Source organism: Pristis pectinata, chromosome 5, assembly GCF_009764475.1.
Source record: "Pristis pectinata isolate sPriPec2 chromosome 5, sPriPec2.1.pri, whole genome shotgun sequence".
Lineage (NCBI taxonomy): Eukaryota > Metazoa > Chordata > Chondrichthyes > Rhinopristiformes > Pristidae > Pristis > Pristis pectinata.
Genome location: NC_067409.1, coordinates 60,567,800 through 60,580,229, shown reverse-complemented (window position 1 = coordinate 60,580,229; position 12,430 = coordinate 60,567,800). Strand labels below are relative to the sequence as shown.

At 39.6% G+C, this 12,430-nt stretch overlaps 1 protein-coding gene across 1 annotated transcript in view; it reads left to right on the top strand.

Moving 5' to 3' along the window:
- The window catches only part of thsd7aa (thrombospondin, type I, domain containing 7Aa), a 299,272-nt gene that overhangs the window by 205,940 nt on the left and 80,902 nt on the right, over positions 1–12,430 (top strand). The window contains exon 9 of the mRNA XM_052016677.1: positions 8,442–8,557. Within this exon, the coding sequence (XP_051872637.1) occupies positions 8,442–8,557 (116 nt within the window). The remainder of the gene's footprint in view (positions 1–8,441; positions 8,558–12,430) is intronic.

The window sequence follows — 12,430 nt, the reverse complement described above, 5'->3', positions numbered from 1 at the left end:
TTGGCAGTAGCAGCACTGGAGCCAGCGATAAAGGCATCAATACAATGAAGAGAACAGAGCAAACAATGTTTCTCTCTCTGCTCAGGGCTACTGCTGTTGAACTTTTTTAACGCGTGAAAATGTCTCGGGAGGTAAATAACATATAAAACGATTTCTCAGCAGTGGCGTTTTAAATGACATGTGATTTTCAACATGATGTATTTTATTGAAAGATAATAACCAAGGTTGTAGATTTTGGCCTTTGGCTCCAATTTGTGCCTGAAAGTAATTAATGGGTACCCAGCACATTGACGTCATCATGTATGCAAAATGTGATGGGAAATTGCTACCCATTTCGAGTGAATCACAGAAGGAAGTAACCCAATCCAATTTAATTTCCCAGTTGGCAGACTTCAACAAGAAACAGAAGAACACACAAAAATTGGAGCAGGAATAGGCCACGAGACCCCTCAAGCCTGCCCCACCATTCAGTATGATCATGGCTGATCTATGCTGGCCTCAACTCCTCCTCTGTACCAGCAACACTTAACCCTCAATTTCTCAATTTTTCAAATAATTATCTATTTCTATCTTTAATATATCTACTGATCCAGCCTCCACCTCCCTCTGGGGCAGAGAATTCCAGAGATTTACTACCCTCTAGGAAAAGAAAATTCCAGACTCCTCAGTTTTAAATGACCGGCCTCTTATATTTCAGCTACTTTCCCTTGTTCGTGACTCTCCCACCAGTGAAAACATCTTGACATCTACCAAGTCAAGCCCCCTTAGGATCTTGAATAAGGTTTGAATGTTTGAATAAGGTTACCCCTCATTTGTCTAAACTCCAGGAATGCAGACCCACATTGTCTATCCGCTCTTGACAAGACAACCCTCTCACCCCAGGAATTAGACTGGTGAATCTCCTTTAGACTGCCTCTAATGCTAGTATATCCATTTTTAGGTAAGGAGACCAAAACTATGTACAGTATTCCAAGTGTGGCCTCACCAACATCCTGTACAACTGTAACAAGACCTCCCCCTTTCCAATGGCCAACGTGCCATTTGCCTTCTTAACTACTTGTTAGACCTGGCTGCTAACTTCCTGTGATTTATGCACTGGATTACCTTGAAAAATATTAGGACAGATAAGTCCCCGGGGCCTGACAGAATATTCCCCAGGCTGCTTCGTGAGGTGAGGGAGGAGATTGCTGAAACGTTGGCTAGGATCTTTGAGTCCTCATTATCCATGGGAATGGTACCAGAGGTTTGGAGGGTGGCAAATGTTGTCCCCTTATTCAAAAAAGGTAGTAGGGGTAGTCCAGGGAATTACAGACCAGTGAGCCTTACATCTGTGGTGGGCAAGCTGTTAGAAAGGATTCTAAGAGATAGGATCTATGAGCATTTAGAGAATCATGGACTAATTAGGGACAGCCAGCATGGCTTTGTGAAGGGAAGATCTTGCCTCACAAGCCTGATAGGGTTCTTTGAGGAGGTGACCAGGAAGATTGATGAGGGTAGTGCAGTAGATGTGGTCTACATGGATTTTAGTAAGGTGTTTGACAAGGTTCCACATGGTAGGCTTCTTCAGAAGGTCAGAGGGCAAGGGATCCAGGGAGGCTTGGCCGTGTGGATTCAGAATTGGCTTGCCTGTAGAAAGCAGAGGGTTGTAGTGGAGGGAGTGCATTCAGATTGGAGGGCTGTGACTAGTGGTGTCCCACAGGGATCTGTTCTGGGACCTCTACTTTTCGTGATATTTATTAATGACTTGGATGAGGGGGTGGAAGGGTGGGTTAGCGAGTTTGCAGACGACACAAAGGTTGGTGGTGCTGTGGATAGTGTGGAGGGCTGTCAAAGCTTACAGAGGAATATTGATAAGATGCAGAGCTGGTCTGAGAAGTGGCAGATGGAGTTCAATCTGGAGAAGTGTGAGGTGGGACACCTTGGAAGGACAAACTCCAAGGCGGAGTACAAGGTTAATGGCAGGATTCTGGGTAGTGTGGAGGAGCAGAGGGATCTGGGGGTTCATATCCATAGGTCACAGAAAGCTACCTCACAGGTGGATAGGGTAGTTAAGAAAGCTTATGGGATGTTAGCTTTCATAAGTCGTGGGATCGAGTTTAAGAGCCGCAAGGTAATGATGCAGCTCTACAAAACCCTGGTTAGACCACGCTTGGAGTACTGTGTCCAATTCTGGTCGCCTCATTATAGGAAGGATGTGGAGGCGTTGGAAAGGGTGCAGAGGAGATTTACCAGGATACTGCCTGGATTAGAGAGTATGGATTATGAGGAGAGACTAAAGGAGCTTGGGCTTTACTCATTGGAGAGAAGGAGGATGAGGGGAGACATGATAGAAGTATACAAAATATTAAGAGGAATAGATAGTGTGGACAGCCAGCGCCTCTTTCCCAGGGCACCAATGCTCAATACAAGAGGGCATAGCTTTAAAGTAATGGGTAGGAAGTTCAAGGGAGATATCGGAGGAATGCGCTGCCTGGGGTGGTGGTGGAGGCTGACACGTTGGTCAAGTTCAAGAGATTGTTAGATAAGCATATGGAGGAATTTAAAATAGAGGGATATGTGGGAGGAAGGGTTTAGATAGTCTTAGGCATGGTTTAAAGGGCACAACATGGTGGGCCGAAGGTATTGGTATTGGTATATTATTGCCACTTGTACCGAGGTACAGTGAAAAGCTTGTCTTACAAACCAATCGTACAGGTCAATTCATTACACAGTGCAGTTACATTGAGTTAGTACAAAGTGCATTGATGTAGTACAGGTAAAAAACAGTAACAGTACAGAGTAAAGTGTCACAGCTACAGAGAAAGTGCAGTGCAATCAGGTGCAAGGTCACAACAAGGTAGGTCGTGAGGTCAGAGTCCATCTCATTGTATAAGGGAACTGTTCAATAGTCTTATCACAGTGGGGTAGAAACTGTCCTTAAGTCTGGTGGTACGTGCCCTCAGGCACTTGTATGGTGCTATGGTTTGATCACTCTGAACTTTACTCATTTGCAGATTCTCTCCATTTAGGTAATATTCTGTTTTTAAATCCCTCTAACTAAAGTGCATGACCTCATACTTCCCAAAATTAAACTTCATTTGCCAGGTTTTCATCCAATCACTCAATCCCATTGCAGAATCACTGTGTCCTCATCACAACATGCCCTTCTACCTTATAGTTGCAAATTTCTGGGCAGCGTAAATATGGTGAATTCTGCTTTTCAGGTACAGTTTCACTGGAAATGAATTAATGATGCAGAGTTAATGAACATATTTTGTGTACTGTTAGTGTACATAACAGAAAATAATTTCTACCTGTTTTTTTTCTTATTTAATCCCCTTTTTTGTTCAGTTTTGTTGATTATCTTACATTTTCCTATGCCTCTATTGAGGCTGGAAAGATAGGGGAAGAAAATCTGCATCCACTTTAAGGTCAGTCTTGATTTTCCAGGTGTCTAGCCCAGGTGGTGAACGAAGAACAGTGCCGTGGCAATTGAGAGGGCGTGAATAAAGGGGAAAAAAAGAATTTGAATGTGCTGGGTCTGGAGGAATGTGCAGGGCTTAAATATAACTTCAAATTTCTGGCAAAGGAAATTGAGAATCATCAAATGTCAGCAAGATGAATGAAGGGCAATGAAATTTAGCATGGGTTGCAGGAGCAGGATCTTAAATAAGCATTTGAAATTTGTCCTTTAGCTGTTTTTTAAATAATATTTGAAAAATAGCCAAAGTAACAAGGAAGATTATCAAGAAAATATATCAGATATTTTGTAATGCTAGTGCTGTGTACTGGAAAATCATAGTAAATTGTAAATAAGCATAAATACAGGAAGTATTTTGGTATTGGTTTATTATTGTCACTTGTACCGAGGTACATTGAAAAACTTGTCTTGCATACTGTTCGTACAGATCAATTCATTACACAGTGCAGATACATTGAGTTAGTACAGAGTGCATTGAGGTAGTACAGGGTAAAACAATAACAGAATACAGAGTAAAGTGTCACAGATACAGGGAAGTGCATTGCAGGTAGACAATAGGGTGCAAGGTCAAACAAGGTAGATTGTGAAGTAGATGCCACATAAAGGAGTTTCAATGTATTTAGCTCTGAAAATTTACAGATCCCAAGAATGATAGCAAGATCACACTTAATAGAAGATCTTCTGCTGGCCAGGGAAACATACTGTAGTCAGCCAAAAACAGTAATAGCTGTCCACTCTGCTATGGTTCTTCTCTGGTACATGCAATTGGAAATGTGCTGGAGAGTCCGGGAAAGGTCATATGGGCAAAAGGGTGGAAGAAGAGCTCATCAGGACCTCGTTAGAAGGAAAAGTTGCTCCCAGTACACCTTCAGTAAATGGAAAACACAACATGTTGGAAATACTCAGCTTGTCAGGCCGCATCTTTAGAAAGAGAAACAGGGTTAATATTTCAGGTCAAAGGCCTTTCATCAGAACTCGGAAGGAGCGAAAAGAAGCTTGTTAAACTGCAGGGAGGGTGGGGGAGGGGATATTCCTGATAGGTCAAACTGGGTGACCCTGTGGATAAGCAGTAAACAAGGTTGTCTGTTCAAATAGTGAATGGGATTAGTTAGAAAGTGAGAACATAGACAAAAGAACATAGCAAAATAATATAGGAGTTGTGAAATGTAGAGCAGGAAGACATGTCTAGCTGGTCAGGCTGGGCATCCCCTACTCCCAAATGGAAATGAAAAGAGAAAAAATACAACAAACAAGCTGAGCAAATATCACAGATGGACGACTGATGCAGACAGAAATCAAGTTACCTGAAGATGTCGAATTCAATATTAAGTCCATAAGGCTGCAATGTGCCCAGATGTAAGATGAGGTGTGGTTGCTCAAGCTTGCATTGGGCCTCATTGTAACAGTGCAGGAGACCACAGACTGATAGGTCAGAGTGGGAGATGGATGGAGAATTATCATGGCAACCAATGGGAATGCAGGTGTTGCAAAAAGCGATTTCCCAGTCTGGAAATTGGCATATACATGTGTTTGAAAACATCTACAGTAAGTACCGAACACGTTATAATCCAAACTTTCAGACAGTATATGAGTTCTTATCAATTAGATAAGTGATAAGGATGAGACTAATGCAATTCTTGGCTTTGACAAAGGTTGATGTATTAAATTTGTGAGAAGATTCAATAGATTGACTTGAATAGAAAATTTAAACCTTGCTCTTTAAGAGGCTTTGAAGAGGCTCTTAGACAGGCACATGAATATGCAGAGAATGGAGGGATATGGATTTGTGTGGGCAGAATGGACTAGTTTAGGAGGCTTTTAATTACTAGTTTAATTAGTTCAGCACAACATCATGGGCCGAAGGCCCTGTTCTTGTGCTGTACTGTTCTGTGTTCTTTGAAGTTATGCATATTCTAAATGTATACTTAGGCAAAGATCATTGATCCTCTATGATTATTTTCATTGTATCTGCTTATGTTGTGCCTCATGCTGATATTTATTTATAAATTAAAATATTATTTTATGTTGGTATGCAAATTCTGGTTTCCTGTCGCAATATCTGCAATTTCAAAGAGAATTTGGTAGTATTGCATTAGTGATAGTCAACAGATTACTACAGATGGGGAATTGTAATCCCCTGAGATTCTCCCCTTCTTGATGATAGACTACAATAAAGATACAGCTTCAAGATATTATGTGATAATACTTAGAAGAGAAATGAATTACTAAAAGAGAAATACCCGCAAAAGAGCACTGAAGTTGCAACAAATGTTAATTCAGTTTCCTTAGTAGCCTAACTATTGTCTTTTCTCAAAACATTATAAAGTTTCATCTTAATTCACTGGAGGAATAACAAGTAATTATTATACCAAAGGGAAAAACTAATTGCTCAGAGAAATGGTATTTTGTATCAATAACTAAAAATGAATAAAAACTCCCACACAATCATACATGCCCATAGTTCAATTTCTTTTGCTGATTTTCAATTTACTTTCCTCCAAAAGTTATAATCCATAAGAAAAAAATGTCTGCATTTTTGAAAATTGAATACTTCTTAAAGCTCTCTAATATGGTCGCAATATTTAAAGGGATTATCATTTCAAAATAGGAAAACAAACTATACATCTGTCATTGGTGACATTTTCTCTATTCATGCAAGATTAGTTTTAAATGACACTGGACAAATTATATACACATGCTGTTCCGGTTCTCATAAGGATGCGATGCCCTTTAATCTTTCATAAGGATCACATAGATCACATCATCAAAGGTTGAACCAAAGGGTCAGATTTTTCAGGAACTAGCACTATAACTGTATCTTGATCCTGAATGTAACCAAGATTGCATTTTTCTTTCTAAACACTGTAGATTAAACAAAGACACTTCACATGAAAGATGAGGCTTCTTGTACCCTTCTGATAAATAGGGATTATCATTGTATAATCAGATCAATAAAAGAACACTATAGGGCTTATCCAGCTTCACCCACCTCTGTTGAAAAACAGTTTACTTCACATCATTTGATTTCAATCTGACCTTCAGCACATCACAAAAAAAATCAATATTCCACTTCAAAACTTTCAATGAGCATTAGCTTAGATTTCTGCATCAAACTGAAATGAAAAGCAAATGTTTTGATTGAATTGTTTTCATGATGTGGATAGCACTGTTGGTGCAAACTTATTTCATGTTTTAAGGGAAAAGAGAATGTTATCGACAGATTCCCCCAAGTAACAATGTAAATGGATGAAAACAGACATTAACCATGCTTCTCTGGGATGATCCATTGATTTCCCACTAAATTATATTGTTGGAGATTGAGAGAACCTCACTGAAAATTAAAAGCTAACGTAAGCTTTGCAATTTAGTGTATTATAGTGCTTCATGTTTCCAAGCTACTATGCATGGAAAGACCATCATAATTAAACTGGAAGAATAATGATTCCATACTTATTAACACAGTTGAAAATATTTGACTGATCATTGGCAATGTTTGTCTTCTAGATGGTCACAATCATTTAATTTTGCCTTTGCTCATTAAATGCTAAGAAAATAAATTTATTTTAGTTACAGAATTTGCATACAATTCCTCTCTCTCAATTCCATTAAATTGTTAAAATAAATAAAAATTAAATTTTATACAAATGCATGAAATAGCAACAATATTTCCACACATTCTTCATAGAGAAGATACCTGGGAGCATTTTGAGACATCACCCTATTTGATTAGAACATTACCTTAACTATCAAAACAAGATAGATGAGTGTTATACGAGTCCTGTCCCCATAAATGCTCAGTCATTTTAATCATAGGTACATACTTGTTAGAAAAAAATAAATTTCTAATTATAAAACAGAGATCCCAACAACTCATTAATTACAGAAACAATTTCAAAGGGCAAATGTTACCTTTTATGTTTAATTTATAAAATTAATCAGTCTAAATTTATTGGCTGAATGCAGCACAAGATTTACAAAAATATTTCCAAAATATTTTGATTTTATACTGAAAATAATATCTACTGATGGTGTGTATGATTTCACCTGAACAATGCATGACTAATTAGAGTGTTATCTTTTGGTCTGATGGCTTTTTTGCACCTTTGTAACAGAATTAAAGTACTCTAGATCAACAAAGTCCAGTAAAATGCCTAATTTAAAAAAAAATTATTTACAGCGTGGTAACAGGCCCTTTAATTTACGAACAAGCAGGAACCTTTAAAATTAAGTTTAATTATGTGGAAGGTTCTCATAGGAAACAGCTAAACGAATGTCTGACCTAATAGAATAATTCTTTAGCAGTTCGAAGCCTCTTCTCTGCAACTGACAAGATTACAATGAACTTGTCACATGAACAAAGCACTGCATCTGAACTATTTGTTCACCTTTCCTTATCTACCACTTTGTAGGATCCAAAGAATTCATGTGATTATTAGTTTTCTTTTGGTTGAAGGAGCTATGTTCCCTCCCAAATCATTCTTGCATGCAAAAAGCTTTATTTGGAACAACAGATGCACCCATCACCATGTTCATTGATCTGCAGGCTGATTACAGTAAAACTACATAAGAGTATTCATAATAATTAATGGAAGCTGCTTAATCTGAACCAAACAAAGGGCCTACTTTAATAGACACTTGGTTGCCAACAGTGCAATGTTACTTCTCCTAATTCTACTTTTCATACTAGAATAAATCTTTCTGTGAGTCTTTTCATGTGGGTAGAAACTTTCACAATTAGTGGTAAGAAGTGGAAAGAAGACAAGGTTTCAACTTTGCATATCTAACTCAATGGATCTTTTGAATGTAAGTTGTGAATTTCCTTTGTAAAAATCTCCTTAGGAAACAACCATGCTGGTCTACATTTGGCTCTAATCTTAAAATTAAAAATGGGTGAAAAATATATGACGCTAAACTGTATAAAATAACTCAAGATATTTTGCCTCCTGTGAACAAATAATACAATATTTGTTGTTTGTCTCAGATGCCCTGAGAGTCTACGGCCAGACACAGTGAGACCATGTCTCCTACCATGTAGAAAGGACTGCATTGTCACATCTTTTAGTGACTGGACACCTTGCCCATTATCGTGCAAAGATGGTGAGTAATGAGATGTTTGTTAAATTACAATTTAAATGGATACAAAAAAGCTAAGCTCTTGACTCCAATTTCATAATCTGTTAAACAGAGTTTAGGTATTAACTTTGTGTAACTGATAGAAAATTAGCTTGGTGGTAGGAAGCAGAAGGTGGTATAGAGGGATGTCACCTTCTATAGTAGACTGGAGTCTTGTGTCCAGTGATGTGCCACAGGGATCAGTGCTGTCAATTATATTAATGATTTGGATGAGAATGTAGGTGGCATGATTAGTAAGATAATGGACAGTGAAGAAGGTTGTCCAAGGTTACAACAGTATCTAGATCTACCGGGAAAATGGGAAAGGAATGGTAGATGGAATTTAACTCAGACAAGTGTGAAGTGATGCATTTTGGGAAGTTAAACCAGGACAGGACATGCACAGGAATGGCATGGTCCTGAGGACTGTTGTTGAGCAGGAAGATCTTGAGGTACAAGTACGTAGTTACCTGAAAATGGCAGCAGGTTGACCGGGTGATGAGGAAGGAATATGGCATGCTTGCCTTCATCAGCTGAGGCATTGAGTACAAGAGTTGGGATGTCATATGATAGATGTACAAAACATTGTTTAAGCTGCACTTGGAGTATTGTGTGTAGGTCACCAGACCAAAGAAAAGACAAGATTAAGCTAGACAGGGTGCAGAAAAGATTCACAAAGGTGTTACCTGAATTGGAGTGCTTATCAGTAGAGAATGAATAGGCTAAGTCTGTTTTCCCTGGAGTGAAGGAGGCTATAAGATGAGATGATACAGGTGTATAAAATTATGAGAGGCATAGGTAGGTTAGGTATCCAGTGTCTGTTTCCCGTGGTAGGGGTATCTATAATGAGAAAGCTTAGGTTTAAGATGAGAGGGAGGAGGTTTAAAGGGGATCCAAGGGAGACATTTTTCAGACAAAGAGTAGTTGCTATCGGGAATGAGCTGCTGGAGGAGGTGGTGGAGGCAGGAACAGTAACAACATTTAAAAGGCATCTGGACAGTCACTTGAATGAACATGGCCCTGTATGCCTTGAACAAGGCCCAGCCTACAATGCAGGACCTTGTCAAAGGCTTTGCTAAAGTCACTTGTAGAACAAAGGGACCTACGAGCACAAAGACACAGTTCCCTGAAAGTGGTGTCACAGGTAGACAGAGTGGTGAAGAAGGCTTTTGGCACACTGGCCTTCATCAGTCGGGACACTGAGTATAGAAGTTGAGTTGTTATGTTTCAGTTGTACAAGATATTGGTGAGGCCACACCTGGAGTATTATGTTCAGTTTTGGTCACCCTGCTCTGGGAAAGATGCCATCAAGCTGGAAAGAGTGCAGAAAACATTTATGAGGATATTTCCAGGACTTAAGGGGCTGGGTAAAAGGGAGAGGTTGGTCAGGCTAGTATTTTATTCCTTGGAGCATAGGAGACTGAGAGGTGATCATATAGAGCTGTATACAATCATGAGGTGCAGAGATAGAGTGAATGCATACAGTCTTTTTCCCAGGGTTGGGGAATCAGGAACTAGAGGGCATAGGTTTAAGCTAAGTGGGGAAAGATTTAGTAGGGACCTGAGGGCAACTTTTTCACACAAAGAGTGGTACATATATGGAACAAGCTGCCAGTAGAAGTGGTTGAGGCAGGTACAATAACAACTTTTAAAAGACATTTGGACAGGTATGTGGATTGGAGAGGTTTAGAGGCATATGGGCCAAACTCAGGCAAATGGGACTAGCTTAGGTAGGCAACTTGGTTGGCATGGACAAGTTGTGCTGAAGGGCCTGTTTCCGTGCTGTATGACTCTATGGTATTGAGGGATATGAAATTAATGCAAGAAAGTGGGATTAGTGTAGAGAGGCATGATGGTCAGAATATCCACGGTGGGCCAAAGGGCCTGTTTCTGTGCTGTACAACTCTGTGACTCTAATGAGACAATATCTCGTTGAAAATACATAAAATCTCACAGGGTACATTCAATGATGCTGTTTTCCTTGCTGAAGTTTCTAGGATGAAGGATCACAGTCTCAAAATAAGGGGTTGGCTATTCAGGACTGAAATGAGAATAGAAAAGAAGGTATGAATCTTTGGAATTCTCTACCCGAGACAGTTATGGAGGCGGTAGTGTAGCAGTTAGCATAACACTATTACAGAGCCAGTGACCCAGGTTCATTTCTGGCCACTGTCTGTAAGGAATTTGTACGTTCTCCCCATGTCTGCATGGGTTTCCTCCCACATTCCAAAGGCGTACACGTTAGGATGTTGTGGGCATGCTATGTTGGTGCCGGGAGCGTGGTGACACTTGCGGGCTGCCCCGAGAACACTCGACACAAAAGATGCATTTCACTGTGTGTTTTGATGTACATGTGACTAATGAAGAAATCTTATCTTATCTTATAACTGAGTATAGTCAAGGGATCAATGGATTTTTCAGAATTAAGGGAACCAAGAGATATGAGCTTAGTACAGTAAAGTAACGCTGAGGTAAAAGAGGTGGAAAATGCAGGAAACTCTCAGCAGGTCAGGGGGCATCCATGGAAGGAGAAACAGCTAACCTTTTAGACCTGGTACCCTTCATCTGAACTGGCAAAGAGAGAAAACAAGATAGTTCACAGGAGCAGAGAGGGTGGGAGGGATGGGTCGAACAAAAGGAATTTCTCTGAAAGGCTGAGACCAAATTACTTAATGTGGCAGTTACATAATAGATCATGCTTCTTTGTGCAATGTGTTACTAATGGTCAGGCTGTGGAACACGCCCAGCAGACCACACTATACAAATACAAAAAAGAAAAACTGAGCCAAAATGATGACAGGTAGAAGTGGTCAGTTCTTATGCAGCCAAAAAGAGAGTGAGTTACCTAAATTGGAGAATTTGATATTGAGACCTGAAGTTTGCATCTCCCTTATTTGAATGGGAAAGTGCCATGAGGCAGAGAGCAGTGGTGGTGACAGAAGAGAGGACCAGGGAGTTGTGAAAAGAGTGATCTGTTTGAAATACTGAAAGACACTGGGAATGTGTATCTGGTGTGAAAGCTTGTTGGAGCTGATGGAATGGAAGGTAAGGCCCAGGGAAAAATCTGTTCTTGCTCTGTCCAAGAGGAGAGGGGCTGAGGGCAGAGGTGCAAGAAATAGGTGGATTGTAGTCAAGGGCTATCTTCACAGTGGTAGAGGGGAATCTATGATTCAGGAAGATGGAAGACCTTTCAGAGGCATCCTTGTAGAATGCCTCATCTTTGGAGCCAAAACGATGGACATGAGAAATTAGGAGACTTAAATTGAGTCCTTACAGAGGGTAAGGTGGAAGGAATTATATTCAAGATAGCTGTCTGAGTCTGGGGTTTGTAGTGGATAGTGGCTGAGGTAGAAGATCAGCCATGATCATGGTAAATGATGGAGCCTATTCCTGCTTCTATTTCTTATGTTCTTGTTATGTTTTTATGTGTTGAGTACAATAATGGACTGGAGAACTTTTCTTTAGGTTGCCAAAAGTCATATGATTTTTTTGCCTCTAGGACCAAAGGTATAAATCCCACGGATACATTGAAAATTTTTTCCAACTTCTCTCCAAAACTTATTGAATTTTAGAATTTTATTTAAGTCTGTGAATGATTGGTAGTAAATTAGCACTGCAATCAGAGACAATGATGCCGGAAATGGAAACCTGACAGTAATCTAGTGGGATGTGTACTTAAGACTAGGTTTGATTCATTTGTTGGTATACTTGGCAGCCAGATTTACTTGGTGGTGTATTTAATCCATGCTTTATTCAACATGAGAAAAAATGATATCTTTATTTGTATATGTTGTAGAAAAGAGTTCAAATCCCTGTTTGAATCATTTTTTGATACTGTTACCTGAGTTTGAAGACAGC